This window comes from Hyperolius riggenbachi, chromosome 6 (genome assembly GCF_040937935.1).
Source record: "Hyperolius riggenbachi isolate aHypRig1 chromosome 6, aHypRig1.pri, whole genome shotgun sequence".
Lineage (NCBI taxonomy): Eukaryota > Metazoa > Chordata > Amphibia > Anura > Hyperoliidae > Hyperolius > Hyperolius riggenbachi.
In genome coordinates this window covers 168,772,747-168,792,022 of record NC_090651.1, presented here as the reverse complement: position 1 = coordinate 168,792,022, position 19,276 = coordinate 168,772,747, and the positions used below count along the sequence as shown (strand labels likewise).

The window sequence follows — 19,276 nt, the reverse complement described above, 5'->3', positions numbered from 1 at the left end:
AATAATAATAATAATAATAATAATAATAATAATAATAATAATAATAATAATAATAATAATAATAATAATAATAATAATAATAATAATAATAATAATAATAATAATAATAATAATAATAATAATAATAATAATAATAATATATATATATATATATATATATATATATATATATATATATATATATATATATATATATATATATATATATATATATATATATATATATATATATATATATATATATATATATATATATAAATAATTATTTGACCCCTCACTGATTTTGTAAGTTTGTCCAATGACAAAGAAATGAAAAGTCTCAGAACAGTATCACTTCAATGGTAGGTTTATTTTAACAGTGGCAGATAGCACATCAAAAGGAAAATCGAAAAAATAACCTTAAATAAAAGATAGCAACTGATTTGCATTTCATTGAGTGAAATAAGTTTTTGAACCCCTACCAACCATTAAGAGTTCTGGCTCCCACAGAGTGGTTAGACACTTCTACTCAATTAGTCACCCTCATTAAGGACACCTGTCTTAACTAGTCACCTGTATAAAAGACACCTGTCCACAGAATCAATCAAGCAGACTCCAAACTCTCCAACATGGGAAAGACCAAAGAGCTGTCCAAGGATGTCAGAGACAAAATTGTAGACCTGCACAAGGCTGGAATGGGCTACAAAATCATCAGCAAGAAGCTGGGAGAGAAGGTGACAACTGTTGGTGCGATTGTTCGAAAACGGAAGGAGCACAAAATGACCATCAATCGACCTCGCTCTGGGGCTCCACGCAATATCTCACCTCGTTGGGTGTCAATGGTTCTGAGAAAGGTGAAAAAGCATCCTAGAACTACACGGGAGGAGTTAGTGAATGACCTCAAATTAGCAGGGACCAGTCATAGCAGGGACCAGTCACCAAGAAAACCATTGGAAACACATTACACCGCAATGGATTAAAATCCTGCAGGGCTCGCAAGGGCTCGCAAATCCTGCAGTGCTCAAGAAGGCACGTGTGCAGGCCCGTCTGAAGTTTGCCAATGAACACCTGAATGATTCTGTGAGTGACTGGGAGAAGGTGCTGTGGTCTGATGAGACCAAAATAGAGCTCTTTGGCATTAACTCAACTCGCTGTGTTTGGAGGAAGAAAAATGCTGCCTATGACCCCCAAAACACCGTCCCCACCGTCAAGCATGGGGGTGGAAACATTTTGCTTTGGGGGTGTTTTTCTGCTAAGGGCACAGGACAACTTAATCGCATTAACGGGAAAATGGACGGAGCCATGTATCGTAAAATCCTGAACGACAACCTCCTTTCCTCTGCCAGGAAACTGAAAATGGGTCGTGGATGGGTGTTCCAGCACGACAATGACCCAAAACATACAGCAAAGGCAACAAAGGAGTGGCTCAAGAAGAAGCACATTAAAGAGAATCTGTATTGTTAAAATCGCACAAAAGTAAACATACCAGTGCGTTAGGGGACATCTCCTATTACCCTCTGTCACAATTTCGCCGCTCCCCGCCGCATTAAAAGTGGTTAAAAACAGTTTTTAAAAGTTTGTTTATAAACAAACAAAATGGCCACCAAAACAGGAAGTAGGTTGATGTACAGTATGTCCACACATAGAAAATACATCCATACACAAGCAGGCTGTATACACCCTTCCTTTTGAATCTCAAGAGATCATTTGTGTGTTTCTTTCCCCCCTGAGGGGGGAGTGCATAGCAGAACCACAACACTGAAGAACTTGGCAGCCTTCCAGACACAGGCTGACAAGTCTGACAAGGGAAAGATACATTGATTTATTACAGAGACTGTGATAGTACAAAGTGCTGCAGTGAGCTAGAACACATTAGAATAGCTTTTGGAACTTGTAGGATGATAAAAAACAGGATGCAATTTTTGTTACGGAGTCTCTTTAAGGTCATGGAGTGGCCTAGTCAGTCTCCGGACCTTAATCCAATAGAAAACCTATGGAGGGAGCTCAAGCTCAGAATTGCACAGAGACAGCCACAAAACATTAGGGATTTAGAGATGATCTGCAAAGAGGAGTGGACCAACATTCCTCCTAAAATGTGTGCAAACTTGGTCATCAATTACAAGAAACGTTTGACCTCTGTGCTTGCAAACAAGGGTTTTTCCACTAAGTATTAAGTCTTTTATTGTTAGAGGGTTCAAAAACTTTTTTCACTCAATGAAATGCAAATAAGTTGCTATCTTTTATTTAACCTCCTTGCCGGTTATCCCGAGCTCAGCTCGGGGTAACCTGCGCAGGAGGATAGCTCAGGCCCCGCTGGGCCGATTTGCATAATTTTTTTTTTGTTACAAGCAGCTAGCACTTTGCTAGCTGCTTGTAACTTCCGATCGCCGCCGCTCACCGCCGATCCGCCGCGCCGCTCCCCCCCGCCCCAGAGCCCTGCGCTGCCTGGCCAATCAGTGCCAGGCAGCGTTGAGGGGCGGATCGGGATTCCCTATGACGTCCCGACGTCCATGACGTCGGTGACGTCATCCCGCCCCGTCGCCATGGCGACCGGGGAAGCCCTGCAGGGAATCCCGTTCTCAACGGGATTCCCTGCATACTCTGATCGCCGGCGCTTAGCGGCTATCATGTAGCGAGCCCTTGGCTCGCTACATGATTTAAAAAAAAAAAAAAATTAAAAAAATGTGCGGCGCTGCCTCCTTGCCGGATTTTTTAGACCGGCAAGGAGGTTAAGGTTATTTTTTCGATTTTCCTTTTGATGTGCTATCTGCCACTGTTAAAATAAACCTACCATTGAAATGATATTGTTCTGAGACTTTTCATTTCTTTGTCATTGGACAAACTTACAAAATCAGTGAGGGGTCAAATAAGTGTGTGTGTGTGTGTGTGTGTGTGTTTTCTGTGTACATATCATATATACAGTACAGTCACAATCAGATATGTATATCTGACTTTAAAAATACGGGAACTGCTTTATTGAAGCAGCACAAGTAACTATTTTTTGAATGGTTTATTTCATTTTTGGACTAAGCACAGCTATTACTGTATATAATCAATTATTCATGATGACTATTATCTGAGAAATAGAACATTTTACAATATTTTGTATTTTAATTAGTTTAAATTCATTAGGAGTCAGAGTCCGTGCATTTTCTCCAGACTCCGACTCCAGGTACCCAATAATTGCCCCGACTCCACAGCCCTGGATCTCCCGCTCGATCGTTTCACTGCTCGAGTTGTGATAGCGAATAAGAAAAATGAGTGGAAGATGAAGAGAATCGACTGCAGAATCGAGCGGCGAAACGATCGAACGGGAGAATCGAGCGGCAAAAACGAGCCGTGTATGCCCAGCATTATACTTTTAGCCACAGCCCCTCAACAAGCATACAGATTAGGTGCACTGACTGAAGTCAGACTGGATTAGCTGTATGCTTGATTCAGGTGTGTGATTCAGTCACTACTGCAGCCAGAGATCAGCAGGACTGACAAGCAACTGGTATTGTTTAAAAGGAAACATCCATATCGCTCTCAGTTAAGGTTCCCTTTAACATTCGTGCGCATTGGGTTCACTAGAGCTTCACAGGTTGCCACTGGAATCCTCTTTCACTCCTCCATGATGAAGTTGGTGGATGTTAGAGACAAGGTCTTCATTTGAGGATGCAATACAGATGCTCAATAGAGTTTAGGGTTGGAAACATGCTTAGTCAGTCCAGCACTTTAATCCTTTCTTTAGCAAGGCACTGGTTATCTTGGAAATCTGTTTGAGGTTGTTATGTTGGGAGTACAGATTGCTAAATGATGTTGTAGAAATGAGTTTTCTTCATACTGAAGAGGAGCGTTGCAAATAGAAAGGGTGACTGTAAATGGGGAGCATCTGCACAAAGGAAATATATAAAGAAGTTGGCCTAGGGCAGGCATGGGCAAACTTGGCCCGTCAGCTGTTAGGGAACTACAAGTCCCACAATGTATTTGCCTTTATGAGTCATAACTGTGGCTGTAAGACTGGAAGGCCAAGTTTGCTCATGCCTGGTCTAGGGGCAGAAAATCTATAAACTCAACATTTAGAGAGGGGAAAAAAAAAAAAAAAAAAAAAAAAACAACACACCAACTTTACATATGTGCATTTAAAGGAGCCATTCCTCACTGCAAAATACACTCACGTCTGAACATATCTCTCCTTGCCAGTAATCCTCTGGTATATTTGCTTTAAATCCAAAGTATCGAAAGACTGATAAACATTTTACGCCAATCCTTTGTTTAAAATGTGATATTAACTTTACATTAACAAAAAAAATAAAAAATTGCACAACTCATTTCAGGTGCATTATTTTTTAATCTGATGTCGCATAATGTGACTATTAGGAGTCTCTTCCACCCTGATGCTGGGTACACACGTTACTTTTTTTGTGCGATTTAGCCACCCGATCGTTTTTTGGGAACGATTTCACACTCGATTCTCTCATCTTCATTCTTTTTTCTTATCTTTATCCATTCACCGATATGAGAAATGGAGCCTGGAAACGATCGGGATGCAATATCGGACGAATTTTATCTATCTGATCCATCTATCGCACGAAAAAACGTGTGTACCCAGCATTAAGACCTCTAGAGAAAAAAACCAAAAACACAGCATTGGATGGAGGTCTGGGATGTGATCCTTCTTCAGCTCTAGAGAGTTTAAAGAGACACTGAAGCGAAAAAAAATTATGATATTATGATTTGTATGTGTAGTACAGCTAAGAAATAAAACATTAAGATCAGATACATCAGTCTAATTGTTTCCAGTACAGGAAGAGTTAAGAAACTCCAGTTGTTATCTCTATGCAAACAAGCCATTAAGCTCTCCGACTAAGTTAAGCTGGCCATACACTGGCCCGATTTGCGCCTGTTTCGACAGCAGATTCGATCACTGGGATCGAATCTGCTGCCAATCGTTCACGCTACACGCCGAATTTCGATCCATTTCTTCCGATCCCGCCGTGCGGAAAATAACCGTCGATCGCCCGCGGGTAAAGAGCGCATCGCTAGCGGCGTTCGAGTGCCCGACGACCGAGCGCCCTCTACTGTTTAAACTTCCTGCTGGGCTAGAAGAAGTGAGGCATGCCGAACCTGGAGACCAGAGCGCAGACAGAGCAGCGGTGACCGGGAGACTGGAGTCGCGCCGGCGGAGCAGGTAATGTATGCGGGGGGGGGGGGGGGGGGGGGGCGGGGGCAGCAGCAGCACCACCACAACAGATTGTGAACGGTTCACAATCTGTTTGCTGCAAAGGTAGCCATACGATCCCTCTCTGATCAGATTCGATCAGAGAGGGATCTATCTGTTGGTCGAATCTGATGGCAAATCGACCAGTGTATGGCCACCTTTAGTCGTGGAGAGGGCTGTTATCTGACTTTTATTATCTCAACTGTAAGTAAACGGTTTACTTTTTCTCTGCTAGAGGTCATTACTTCAGAGACTGCTCTGAAAGAATCATTTTGAATGCTGAGTGTTGTGTAATATGCACATATTATAGAATAATGCAATGTTAGAAAAAACACTATATACCTGAAAATAAAAGTATGATATTTTCTTTGCTGCTAATCTTCTAGTAATTATTCATAGTACACAACCAATTCATTATATCATATTTTTTTTTTCGCTTCAGTGTCTCTTTAACCACTTGAGGACCATAGGCTTTACCCCCTTTAACCTCCTTGGCGGTAACCCCGTGTGTGACACGGGGTAAGCCGCCGGAGGGTGCCGCTCAGGCCCTGCTGGGCCGATTTACTTCATTTTTTTTTTGCTGGACGCAGCTAGCACTTTGCTAGCTGCGCCAGCACCCCGATCGCCGCCGCCGCGCGCCCGATCGCCGCTATCCGGTGCGGCGCGCGCCCCCCCCCCCGACCCCGAGCGCTGCCTGGCCAATCAGTGCCAGGCAGCGCCGAGGGGTGGATCGGGTCTCCCAATGACGTCCCGACGTCGCTGACGTCATTCCGCCCCGTCGCCATGGCGACGGGGGAAGCCCTCCAGGAAATCCCGTTCTTTGAACGGGATTTCCTGATCGCCTATCGCCGGAGGCGATCGGCGGGGCTGGGGGGATGCCGCTGAGCAGCGGCTATCATGTAGCGAGCCCTCGGCTCGCTACATGATTTAAAAAAAAAAAAAAATTAAAAAAAAAAAAACTGCTGCGCTGCCCCCTGGCGGTATTTTTCATACCGCCAAGGGGGTTAAGGACCAGACCCTTTTTTTCCATTCAGACCACTGCAGCTTTCACGGTTTATTGCTCGCTCATACAACCTACCACCTAAATGAATTTTACCTCCTTTTCTTGTCACTAATACAGCTTTCTCTTGGTGCTATTTGATTGCTGCTGCGCTTTTTACTTTTTATTATATTCATCAAAAAAAGACATGAATTTTGGCAAAAAAAATGATTTTTTTAACTTTCTGTGCTGACATTTTTCAAATAAAGTAAAATTTCTGTATACATGCAGCACGAAAAATGTGGACAAACATGTTTTTAATAAAAAAAAAACCCATTCAGCCTATATTGATTGGTTTGGGTAAAAGTTATAGCGTTTACAAACTATGGTGCAAAAAGTGAATTTACATTTTTGCTAACTTTTTTGCGACCAAAAAAAAAAAAAAAAAAGTGTCTACTTTCCAAAATGGGGTAATTTGTGGAGTGTGTTTACTGTCCTTGCATTTTGGGGGGTGCCGAATTGTAAGCACCCCTGTAAAGTCTAAAGGTGCTCATTGGACTTTGGGCCCCTTAGCGCACTTAGGGTGTAAAAGAGTGCCACACGTGGTACCGCCGTACTCAGGAGAAGTAGTATAATGTGTTTTGTGGTGTATTTTTACACATACCCATGCTGGGTGGGAGAAATATCTCTGTAAATGACAATGGTTTGATTTTTTTTTTACACACAATTGTCCATTTACAGAGAGATTTCTCCCACCCAGCATGGGTATGTGTAAAAATACACCCCAAAACACATTATACTACTTCTCCTGAGTACGGCGATACCACATGTGACACTTTTTTGCAGCCTAGGTGCGCTAAGGGGCCCAACGTCCTATTCACAGGTCATTTTGAGGCATTTGTTTTCTAGACTACTCCTCATGGTTTAGGGCCCCTAAAATGCCAGGGCAGTATAGGAACCCCACAAGTGACCCCATTTTAGAAAGAAGACACCCCAAGATATTCCGTTAGGTGTATGGCGAGTTCATAGAAGATTTTATTTTTTGTCACAAGTTAGTGAAAAATGACACCTTGTAAAAAAAAACAAAAATCAATTTCCGCCAACTTTTGACAAAAAAATGAAACCTTCTATGAACTCGTCATACACCTAACAGAATACCTTGGGATGTCTTTTTTCTAAAATGGGGTCACTTGTGGGGTTCCTATACCGCCCTGGCATTTTACGGGCCCAAAACCGCGAGTAGTCTGGAAACCAAATTTCTCAAAATGACTGTTCAGGGGTATAAGCATCTACAAATTTTGATGACAGGTGGTGTATGAGGGGGCGAATTTTGTGGAACCGGTCATAAGCAGGGTGGCCTTTTAGATGACAGGTTGTATTGGGCCTGATCTGATGGATAGGAGTGCTAGGGGGGTGACAGGAGGTGATTGATGGGTGTCTCAGGGGGTGGTTAGAGGGGAAAATAGATGCAATCAATGCACTGGGGAGGTGATTGGAAGGGGGTCTGAGGGGGATCTGAGGGTTTGGCCGAGTGATCAGGAGCCCACACGGGGCAAATTAGGGCCTGATCTGATGGGTAGGTGTGCTAGGGGGTGACAGGAGGTGATTGATGGGTCTCAAGGTGTGATTAGAGGGGGGAATAGATGCAAGCAATGCACTGGTGAGGTGATCAGGGCTGGGGTCTGAGGGCGTTCTGAGGGTGTGGGTGGGTGATTGAGTGCCCTAGGGGCAGATAGGGGTCTAATCTGATGGGTAGCAGTGACAGGTGGTGATTGATGGGTAATTAGTGGGTGTTTAGGGTAGAGAACAGATGTAAACACTGCACTTGGGAGGTGATCTGAAGTCGGATCTGCGGGCGATCTATTGGTGTGGGTGGGTGATCAGATTGCCCGCAAGGGGCAGGTTAGGGGCTGATTGATGGGTGGCAGTGACAGGGGGTGATTGATGGGTGGCAGTGACAGGTGATTGACAGGTGATCAGGGGGGATAGATGCATACAGTACACGGGGGGGGTGATCAGGAGGGCAGTTTAGGGCATAAAAAAAAATAGCGTTTACAGATAGTGACAGGGAGTGATTGATGGGTGATTAGGTGCAAACAGGGGTCTGAGGGGTGCTGTGGGCAATGAGGGGGCGGGGGGGGGGGGAAATCAGTGTGCTTGGGTGCAGACTAGGGTGGCTGCAGCCTGCCCTGGTGGTCCCTCGGACACTGGGACCACCAGGGCAGGAGGCAGCCTGTATAATACACTTTGTATACATTACAAAGTGTATTATACACTTTGTATGCGGCGATCCGGGTGCAAGTAACCCGCCGGCGGGTTACAGCGCGAAGGGGGCGGAGCCAGTTCCTGGCGGAGGATCGCATCACGAATGACGCGATCGCTCCGCCCATGCCCGTACAAGGACCGCCGCCAATTGTACATGTGGCGGTCCTTGCGGGATCCACTTCCCGGCCGCCATTTGTACATGCGGCGATCGGGAAGTGGTTAAGATGGAACTGGAAGTCAATATTAAAGAAATACAAAAAAATAAAACACCTTGCTGAGAAAAGTCCATTTAAAACTCATCTGTGGTCGTCCCACAAATGGCATGTTTCCCAGTGTTTGAGAGCCTTTGAGAGCTGTACCCAATCAATAGGCCTCACCAAGCAAAGGACTCCTTATGGAATAGGTACTGGCTTACTGAAAAGGAAGAGCCGAGATTTGAACCCTAGTCTATGTCAGAGGCTCTTAAAGAGATCCAGAGACGAAGCACCCTCATGTATTTTACCATATATCAGTGGGAATATTAGGGAAAACACCTACCTTGCTCTCTGTTTCATTCTGCACTGCACAGGCTGCTTGTTATCAGCCCTAATAAAAACCCAGACTGTGCATTCAGTCTGGCTTTGCTCAGGAATATTTATAGCTCAGTCTGTCTTCTGTGCTGTCTTTTCAGTCCAAGCCTGCCCCCTGCTGGCTCTGCTCAGGAGTCATTATAGCTGAGTCATTATAGCAAAGCCAGACTGAATGCTCAGTCGGGGATTTTATCAGGGCTGATCAGAAACAAGCTGTGCAGTGCAGAATGAAACAGAAAGCATGGTAGGCGTTTTCTCTAATGTTCCCACTGATCTATATGGTAAAATACATGAGGATGCTTCGTCCCTGCTTCACTTTAACCTGTACGCTATCCAGCCACCACTTTAGATTAAAAGCAGAGATTACAGCATACAGAAGAAAATGGTGTCCAAAACCATATGTATCACCACAGGTTGTCAAAAGTGATCTACCAGACCTAACACTGCTAAAGAAGTGAACAAAGGACTTTCTCTCTGCAAAATTTTTACATTTTGCTTACAATTTAAAAATAGACTATTGCAGTAAATTGTGATAAGCCACCTGCTGAGCTGGAGGAAGTCATAAAAGGACACTGAGAAGTTACAGGATTACCACCTCAGAGTCATACAGTCCTGGCCAAAAGTTTGGAGCATGGCACAAATCCTGGCTTTCACAAAGTTTGCTGATTCAGTGTTTTAGTTCAGTTGTTTCTGTGATGTATTGAAGTGTAATTACAAGCATTTCATAAGCGTCAAAGGCTTCTATTGACAATTACATCAAAAGAGTCACTATCTGCAGTGTTGCCCTTTTTAAGACCTCTGCAATTCATCCTAGCATGCTGTCAACCAACTTCTGGACCAAATCTTGACTGATAGCAACTAATTCTTTCACAATCAATGCTGGCCATTTGTCAGAAGTGTTTTTTTCTTTGTCCACCTGCCTCTTGAGGATTGACCACAAGTTAAGATCTGAGGACTTTCATGGCCATGGACCCGAAATTTCAACGTTTTGCTCCCCGAGCCAGTAAGTTATCACTTTGGCCTTATGGAACAGTACTCCATCATATAGGAAAAGGCACTGTTCTTCACCAAACTGTTGGATGAGGTTTTGGTACCATTCTTTATTTATGGATTTGTTTTTAGACAATTTTGAGTGAGCTTACTCCCTTGGATGAAAAGCATCCCCATAGGTCAGTGGTTCCCAACCCATGTGCCGCGACACATACATGTGTCGCGGCAGCTTCGGGTATGTGTCGCTGTGTCAGTGCTCTGTCTCCCTCCGCGCTTCTCTGTTGCCCTGCTATGCCTTCCCCTTTCGTTCTGTCCCATTGTAGTTAGTAGAGGACTACAAGAAAATGGTCGCCAGCATCCACATTTGTGGACAACGGTGGCCATTTTCTTGTAGTCCTTTATCTACTATGGGACGGAACAAAAGGGGAAGGCACTGGCAGAGCGGGGCAACAGAACAGCGCGGAAGATAGCGTCCCGGTTGAGGAGGAGGAGCGGATGGAGAGGCAATCTGCAGTGAGGAGGACAGTGAGTAAGGCACTTTCATGCCACCTCTCTGCAAAAAAATTAAGTAGCTCCCGTTCCAGCAGCAACCCCTGGCTGTGAGAGAAGCAGCCCCTCTGCCAGCAGCAACCACCACCAAAATAGCAGCAGCCCCTGTGCCGGCAGCTCCCACTATGCCAGCAGCAGCAAAAGCCACTATGCCAGCAGTCCCCACTATGCCAGCAGCCACCACGCACCAGCAGCCCCCACTATGCCAGCAGCCACCACACACCAGCAGCCCCCACTATGCCAGCAGTAGCAGCAAAAGCCACTATGCCAGCACCACGCACCAGCAGCCCCCACTATGCAAGCAGCCCCCACTATGCCAGCAGCCACCACGCACTAGCAGCCACCACTATGCCAGCAGCCCCCACTATGCCAGCAGCCACCACACACAAGCAGCCCCCACTATATCAGCAGCAGCAAAAGCCACTATGCCAGCAGCACCCACTATGCCAGCAGTCACCACACACCAGCAGCCCGCACTATTCCAGCAGCAGCAGCAAAAGCCCCTATGCCAGCAGCCACCACGCACCAGCAGCCCCCACTATGCCTGCAGCAGCAAAAGCCACTCACCAGCAGCCACCACTATGCCAGCAGCAGCAGCAAAAGCCACTCACCAGCAGCCCCCACTATGCCAGCAGCAGCAGCAGCAAAAGCCACTCACCAGCAGCCCCCACTATGCCAGCAGCAGCAGCAGCAAAAGCCACTCACCAGCAGCCCCCACTATGCCAGCAGCAGCAAAAGCCACCCACCAGCAGCCCCCACTATGCCTGCAGCAGCAAAAGCCACCCACCAGCAGCCCCCAACTATGCCTGCAGCAGCAAAAGCCACCCACCAGCAGCCCCCACTATGCCAGCAGAAGCAAAAGTCACCCACCAGCAGCCCCCACTATGCCAGCAGCAGCAAAAGCCACCCACCAGCAGCCCCCACTATGCCTGCAGCAGCAAAAGTCACTCACCAGCAGCCCCCACTATGCCAGCAGCATTAATGGCCACTCACCAGCAGCCCCCACTATGCCAGCAGCAGCAGCAAAAGCCACCCACCAGCAGCCCCCACTATGCCAGCAGCAGCAAAAGCCACCCACCAGCAGCCCCCACTATGCCAGCAGCAGCAAAAGCCACCCACCAGCAGCCCCCACTATGCCAGCAGCAGCAAAAGCCACCCACCAGCAGCCCCCACTATGCCAGCAGCAGCAAAAGCCACCCACCAGCAGCCCCCACTATGCCAGCAGCAGCAAAAGCCACCCACCAGCAGCCCCCACTATGCCAGCAGCAGCAAAAGCCACTCACCAGCAGCCCCCACTATGCCAGCAGCAGCAGCAAAAGCCACTCACCAGCAGCCCCCACTATGCCAGCAGCAGCAGCAAAAGCCACTCACCAGCAGCCGCCACTATGTCAGCAGCAGTAATGGCCACTCACTAGCACCCACCACTATGCCAGCAGCAGTAATGGCCACTCACTAGCACCCACCACTATGCCAGCAGCAGTAATGGCCACTCACCAGCAGTCGCTAGTGTACGTGTCACAGAGATCTGAACGTTTGATGTGATGTGTCACGACTCCAAAAAGGTTGGGAACCACTGCCATAGGTGAATGGTCTGAGGATGCTTTACTGTTGGCATGAGACAGGAATAATGGTAGCACTCCCCTTTTCTCCTCCAGACAATCATTTTGCCAGATGCCCCAAATATTCATAAGGGGTCAGAGAAATTACTTAACTATAGTCCTCAGAATCCAATCCCTTATTTTCTGCAGAATATCGGCCTATCCCTGATGTTTTCTTGAACTAAAGTAGCTTCGTTGCTGCCCTTCTTGATAGCAGTCCATCCTCCACAAGTATTCGCATTCACTCCTGTCTGCTACCATTCCTGAACAAGCTCTGCACTGGCGGCACCCTGATCCCACAGTTGAATCATCTTTAGGAAACGGTCCTGGTGCTTGCTGGACTTTATTAGGTGCCTTGATGCCTTCTTCACAACAGTTTAACCTCTCTCCTTGAAGTTCTTGATAATCTGGTAAATAGTTGATCTAGATCAGTGGTCCTCAAACTAAGGTCAGTGGTCCTCTGAAAAGAGTATAAAATCACCAGAGATGCACAGGAACAGAAAGACTGGGGCACATAAGAAGCAGGGCCCCCACTCCACATGCAACACCCTTAAGGGCAGTGCAGGTGGACCCCAGTGCTCCAAGCCGCAGCTGCCACAAAATCAAAATGCCAAACACAGTAAATGCACACTCCACGACAGCACTTGCCTTTTAAATGGACTCAGAGACTAAATATAGTAATCGGTTTATACATACCTGGGGCTTCCTCCAGCCCCATCCGCATGGATATCTCCCACGCTGCCGCCCTCGGACCCCTCTATCGGCGATACCAGGTCCCGTCACTTCCGCCGGATGCGGCCAGTTTTCCGCATGCGTGAGGACTCCGTCTCGCCCGCACCTGCTTTACGCAGGCGCAGTACAGAGGGAGCGCACTGCGCTTGCATCGACTGTCCAAAGTGCCGGGACCCGGTACCGGCGATTCAGAAGGCTGAGGATGGCGGGCGTGGGAGCGATCCATGCGGATGGGACTGGAGGAAGCCCCAGGTATGTATAAATCTATTATGATTGTCATCTCCGAGTCTCTTTAAATTGGTCCACAGACTGCCTGTCAGCCAATAAAAAAAGATGCAAATACACGCACCCGTGTCTGCAGTACCAAATTCATCAGAGCTGAAAGGGACATCCATAGGGCTGGTGCACACCACAAGAGCTTTTTAAACGCTAGAGATTTTAAAATCTCTTGCTAATGCAGTGCTATGGTAGATTTTTTACAAAAATCACATCGCTCCAGTGTGCAAACACACATAGAATAACATTAGCAGGAGCTTTTAAAATCACAAAAGCGCTCAGAAAAGCTCTTCTAGTGTGCACCAGCCCATAGACAGGAGAGAGATAGCTCAGGCTGTCTGTAGACCCATTTAAAAGGCAAGTGCGGTCTTGGAGTGTGCATTTACTGTGTTATGCACAGGACTAATCCGATTTCAAAACAGGAACTTTACACACGACTTTTCAAATTCGGAGGGTTATGACTGATACTTGTATCAGCTTCACTGATTAATCAGCCATTAGGTAATTTGTTAGTTTCCAAACCTGATTAGCTCTGTGCAAAGTTCAGTTTCTGCACACAGGAATGCCACATAAGAAATTTCATTCTCTCTCCATTCATAAATCAGGGTCTTGCTAATAAGAACTGTAAAGCTAAATAACTGGAATCTTCCAAAACCTAGTATAAGGATTCCATTCTTGACCCTCAATGCTACAGAGTAATAAGGCTACAGAGTAATAAGTGTGCTCACATACAGAAGAAAAATAAAAATTATACCAATGCCATCATTTATTTTCCTAACATAAAAGACAGAAAAACACAGGCCCAGGAGCACCAACACTGGCTTCTAAACGATAAAGTGTGCCATGGTCACACCCCAGTACCAAGGGGCCACAGCAGTAAATGTCCTCAAAGACCGGCACCACAAGAGAGTACTGTAACTCAATTACTTTATTCTGTCATCCAATCGCAACGACAGACTGCTGTTTCGGCCATAACAAGGCCTTTGTCAAGTTGCAGACAACTCACACATTGCAGTTGCTAACCAAACCAGCTATGGGAAGCCGGAAACAGAAGCATTACACAGTGTGTGCGGTGTTCTGGTGGTGGCTGAGGACAAATAGATTAAGGTAGCGGGGTGTTTTCTGCATAAGGCTGCGGCTGGGCGACTACACCTTGCATAAAACCTGATCTTGTCCCTTTAGAGTTAAGCGCGCATATCCTGGCCAGGTACTGTTGTTTTTAAAATTGTGGATGTTTTTAAACATGTTGTGCGATCTTCATGTAGCCAAGGCATTAATTAAAAAGATTTTGAATGTGCATTGAGTCAGTAGTCCTTCCTATTGAATCGTTGCATATGGGCCCCTAGAGTACTCATGGACACCATTTCTATAGTGCCAGGAATATACCAGGAGGAAGACAGGAGGAGGTATAGGACTACTCTTCCCCTATTGAAATAACTTTTATTTGATAAAAAAAGTATGTATTTTATTGTACTAGGACACCCAAAGGCACTTTCTACAATCAATCTCTAAATAATTTGTGAGAAAACATTTTCATAGCTTAACATCCTAACGACTGCTCAACGCCAATTGGCGTGAGCAGAGAGGCAGACCCAGGACCACTCCACGCCAATTGGCGTGAAGTCCTAGGGGCAGAGATTGCAGGGAATTGCGCAGTCCATCCCCGCTGCCATCAGTCTCCCAGCGGCGATCTTTGCTAGGAGACTGTTAGACACTGTGTACAGCGCTGCGATGTACAGCAGCGCTGTACAGGGGACAGCCGTGTGACACGCTGTCCCACTGAGACACGCAGGAGCAATCTGCTATCGTAAGCTGAAGCCTATGACAGCCGATCGCTGTCATTGGCTAGCGGGGTTGTAATAAAAAAAAAAAAAAAAAAAAAAAAAAAAAAGAATTGTGTGTGTATTAATTAAACATCCTGGGAGCGATCAAATCCCACCAACAGAAAGCTCTGTTGGTGGGCAGAAAAGGGGGGTGGGGAAAAAAAAAATCACTTGTGTGCTGAGTTGTGCGGCCCTGCAGCGAGGCCTTAAAGCTGCAGTGGCCTATTTTGTAAAAAAAAAATAGCCTGGACACTAGGGGGGTTTAAACCGGGAGTGTCACCGGAAAAATCAAATTTCAACAGCAACTGGTCTGAGTGTATTAAGTGATAAAGATGCTAATCCTGCTTCAAAACTTTTTCTTCTGTTATGATTTGGAGTCTTCACATACTTAAGGAGCACTGGCTCTTTAGTAGTCAGTGCCAAACAGTTGCATGTGGGGGGTTCTTTTTATCTAGAATATATTCCTCATTTTCCATTTATTTCCCTGCCAGCTGCTTATCTGAAACACAATCCCCTGCTCACTTGTGTTTACAAGCAAGGGTGAGGTGACTCAGCAATTAGAGGAGAAAAGAAAAAAGTAAAGGGCAGAAATAACATCAGGATTTAACCTAAACTGTGGGCAAAAAACATGGCCCCCACCAGGACAATAATTCTCTTTATTTACTATATAACATTCACTGAAATCAAAACTTGGACAGTACAATACATGTGTTATGTAAGTAGATCAAGTATTTATCTACCTATATATGTGTTTTTTTTCCCTAGCATAGTATGGCTAACCCTACTGCTTTAAGACTGTGGTCCTTAGTTAATAGGTTAAATTGCTATGTAACGTGCACATTTTTACACACATTGTAAAGAAATGGTGGTGGGGGAGGGGAACTGGGGGGGGCGCACCGAAAAATGGGCATGGGGGAGGCGTTCGTGGCACGGTGGGCGTGGCCATGTCATTGTATGGGTGGAGCGTAACCGTAACCCCAAAGCAGCAAATATAGCCAACTATGACCATTAAATAATAAATGCAGCAACAGTTACCCCAGACACCAGAATATAAAACGCAATGTGGGCAACATTTCAGCAGACAAACGCAATGTGGCCAACATTTCAGCAGAAAACAAATGCAATTTGGGCAACATTTCAGCAGAAAATAACGCAGTAGGCAACATATCAGCAGAAAATAAACGCAATTTGCATAGCTGTGGAGTCGGAAGTTGGAGTTGAGAAGTCGGGGCAATTTTGGGCACCTGGAGTCGGAGTTGGAGTTGTTGACTTCATAAACTGAGGAGTCGGATGATTTTTGTACAAAATCCACAGCCCTGTTAAATATTAGACTAAAGGTGGCCACACACGATACAATAAAATGATCCGATTTTACGTTAATTCGATAAAAACGATCGGATCTCCCGGAAACTGAAAAATCTGATCGGATTTCCCGGTTTCTTCGATTTTAATCGATCCGGAATGCCAGATATTTTTCTTCAATCTTTCTGAAGATTGTATGGTGTGTGTTGGATTGACAATTTATTAATATACACACCCTTGCAATTTTGTCAGAGTTTCCAATCATTTTTATCATAATTGGGGAAAAATTTAACATAGGTGTGTGGTACATTGGTCATATTTTTGAAATGTTACAATCAGTCAGAAAAATTTCTTGCAATTCTTGAATTGAACAGATATTTAAAAAATTGTATGGTGTGTGGCCACCTTTAGGAGTCGAGGAATCTGAGCTATTTTGGGTACCCGGAGTCGTGGTTTCATGAACTGAGGAGTCGGAAGCTTATTGTCCCGACTCCACAGCCCTGGCAATGTGGGCAACATTTCAGCAGAAAATAACGCAGTGGGCAACAAAAAAGGAATTTACTCACCTGACAGAAGTCTCCTCTCCCAGCCGGCCTCTGGCGCGCAGCTCCCCGGATGATCTTGCTCCTCCAATCTCCCGCGCTGAATAGAATAGCAGGGCTATGGGAAGATGGCGCCCGAAGCTCTGTACTGGAGACACAAATAGTCTCCAGTACAGGGCTTCGGACGCCATCTTCCCGTAGCCCTGCTCTGCCTGCCGGAAGACTTTGCAGGCTGGAGCGGGGCTGCGGGCTATGAACTGGCGCGGCGTCTATTAGACGCCGTGGACAGTTCATGCAATGGACGATGGCCAGAGTCCCGAGGCCGGGATGTCCCGCGGCTAAAAGCGGGACGTTTCCTGGGACCTCATGCAGCCTGGGACAGGAACCTCGAATCCGGGACCTGTCCCGGGTAAAGCGGGACGTATGGTCACCGTATGTAAGGCTATGTGCACAGTGGGGCACTGTGCTGCAATGCTATGGCCACATTGTAACACAGGACGATGCACTGCAAAGCACCACCTATAGTGCCATTCAAAGTGCATCCAATGCAATGTAATGGTGTGCAGCATCCCAACGTGAAGTGACAGTGAAGCATACTTTTACTGTATGCAACACAACACGCAAATAACTTGGTACAGCTTTTCCATTCCATTTCAGCTTTTACAGGGAACACAATGCCCACTGTGAACTTAGCCTGAGGCCTGGAACCCACTAGAGCGTTTAGGGAGTGCTTCAAATCGCTAGCAATTTCCCTAAACGCTCTGCCAATGTAAATGACTAGAGCAATTGCATTAAACAAATCGCAATTGCAGGACATGCAGCATTTTGGGAGCATTTCCATTCTAATGAATTGTACAGGAGCAGGGAAACCATTCCCAAAATCGATTGAAAGACGCTATCGCTAGCAATTTGCGCTTTTTAGTGGGTTCCAGGCCTTATAATTTCATCCTTGCAACACAGTGATGTTAACATACCCTTACAATTGTAGGGTAATGACTCCGCATGCTGTAATGCATTGAGTATTTACACATCGCACATAGTGTGAACATTACCTAAGGGGGGTACCTTGCAATGTACTAGTCAGTATCATTAACTTCACCTTGATCAATCAAGTTGTAAGGTGTTTAATCATCTGCCTTTTGATTGCCCCAATGCAAAGTCCTGGTTCAGCCTTGGAAAACTTACAACATACTGAAAAAAATTGTTTTACTGCTATAAAACGGGAATCAAACGTTAACTGTCCAAATCAAAATCCACTGGTGCTTCAGTCTCTTTCACTGACATTTCTGACAGTCCAAGAAAAAGCTGGTTACGTTCCCACCCGCCCCCCATCACTGTATCAATAGCAGAAGTGTTACCCCCCTGTTACATGCAGCTCTGCACATAGCTCCTCCCGCTGGCTACTTACCTGCTCGTCCTCCTGCATGGACGCTGCCAGAGGCAGACCGTCCGCCACTCGGGCTATCATAGTTAGCAGCACCATACTTGACACCAAACTGCCTTTTTACATATAAATTGCGATGAGTTGGCCGGAAGTAAGTGTTGCACTGCTTAGGATATCCGGGCTGTACAAAGCCGTACAAATATTCCGGAGTAAAAAGGTTCCGTCTTGAGGAGGAGACGACTAGAACAGACAAGTAAGATTACTGCGTAGCGCTGAAGAATAGGTAAACCCTTTCTGGAAAGACATCCTCATTTACTGCTTCCAGGATCTCATACGGAGACAGCAGAGGAAGAAGAATTGTTTCACCTGCTATTTTTTTTTCTTTGGAGATACAAATTTGCACCAGGTCTGGTTTTATATGAAATGGGGGCTTCTGCCACAATGCATGTCAGATACGATATGACCACCTATGTTATGGTTACACATGTTCCAACATACATTACACTGACTTACCTGTCTCCTACTCTGTCACTTACTTTTCCTTATGTTTTGCCTAACATCAACAGCCCCTACTAGTGCCTAACACTTAAGGGGCTATCCACTGGTCCATTTTAGCTATCTATTCTATCAAATCGATCGATTTCATCTGACAGGATGGAAAATCTAGGTCAATCTGCTGCTGGCAGCAGATCGATGGCCCATAGATTTGCATTGGATCTAATGGTCCAATAATGCATTTAGATCAATTTCTAATAGAAATTCATTCTGAAATCTGTTGTAGTGTGTCACACATCAGATAGTTTCCTGTTAGATTCGACTTGACAGGCATCTGACAGAAATCTATCTGATGGTCGAATCTGCTGCAAATCTATAAGTGTATGGCCACCTTAACTGTCCCTTTTAGTGCCCAATACTAACCCCTCCCCTTACCACCTGCTTAGTGCCTATCACTGACCATAGCTCCCAACTGTCCCTTTTTGGGAGTCCAACCCCCCTGTCCCTCTTTCTTCATTTGTGCCTCTTTCAGGATTATGTAATTATATATATTTTTCTATAGAAGAAAAGTGTTTATTGACTCTAAACTG

General features: G+C 45.6%; 1 protein-coding gene across 1 annotated transcript in view; it reads right to left on the bottom strand.

Annotated features, from left to right (window-relative positions):
- The window catches only part of SEC22B (SEC22 homolog B, vesicle trafficking protein), an 86,714-nt gene extending 68,359 nt beyond the window's left edge, over positions 1-18,355 (bottom strand). The window contains exon 1 of the mRNA XM_068242673.1: positions 18,216-18,355. Within this exon, the coding sequence (XP_068098774.1) occupies positions 18,216-18,290 (75 nt within the window). The 5' untranslated portion in view covers positions 18,291-18,355. The remainder of the gene's footprint in view (positions 1-18,215) is intronic.
- Between the last annotated feature and the right edge of the window lie 921 nt (positions 18,356-19,276).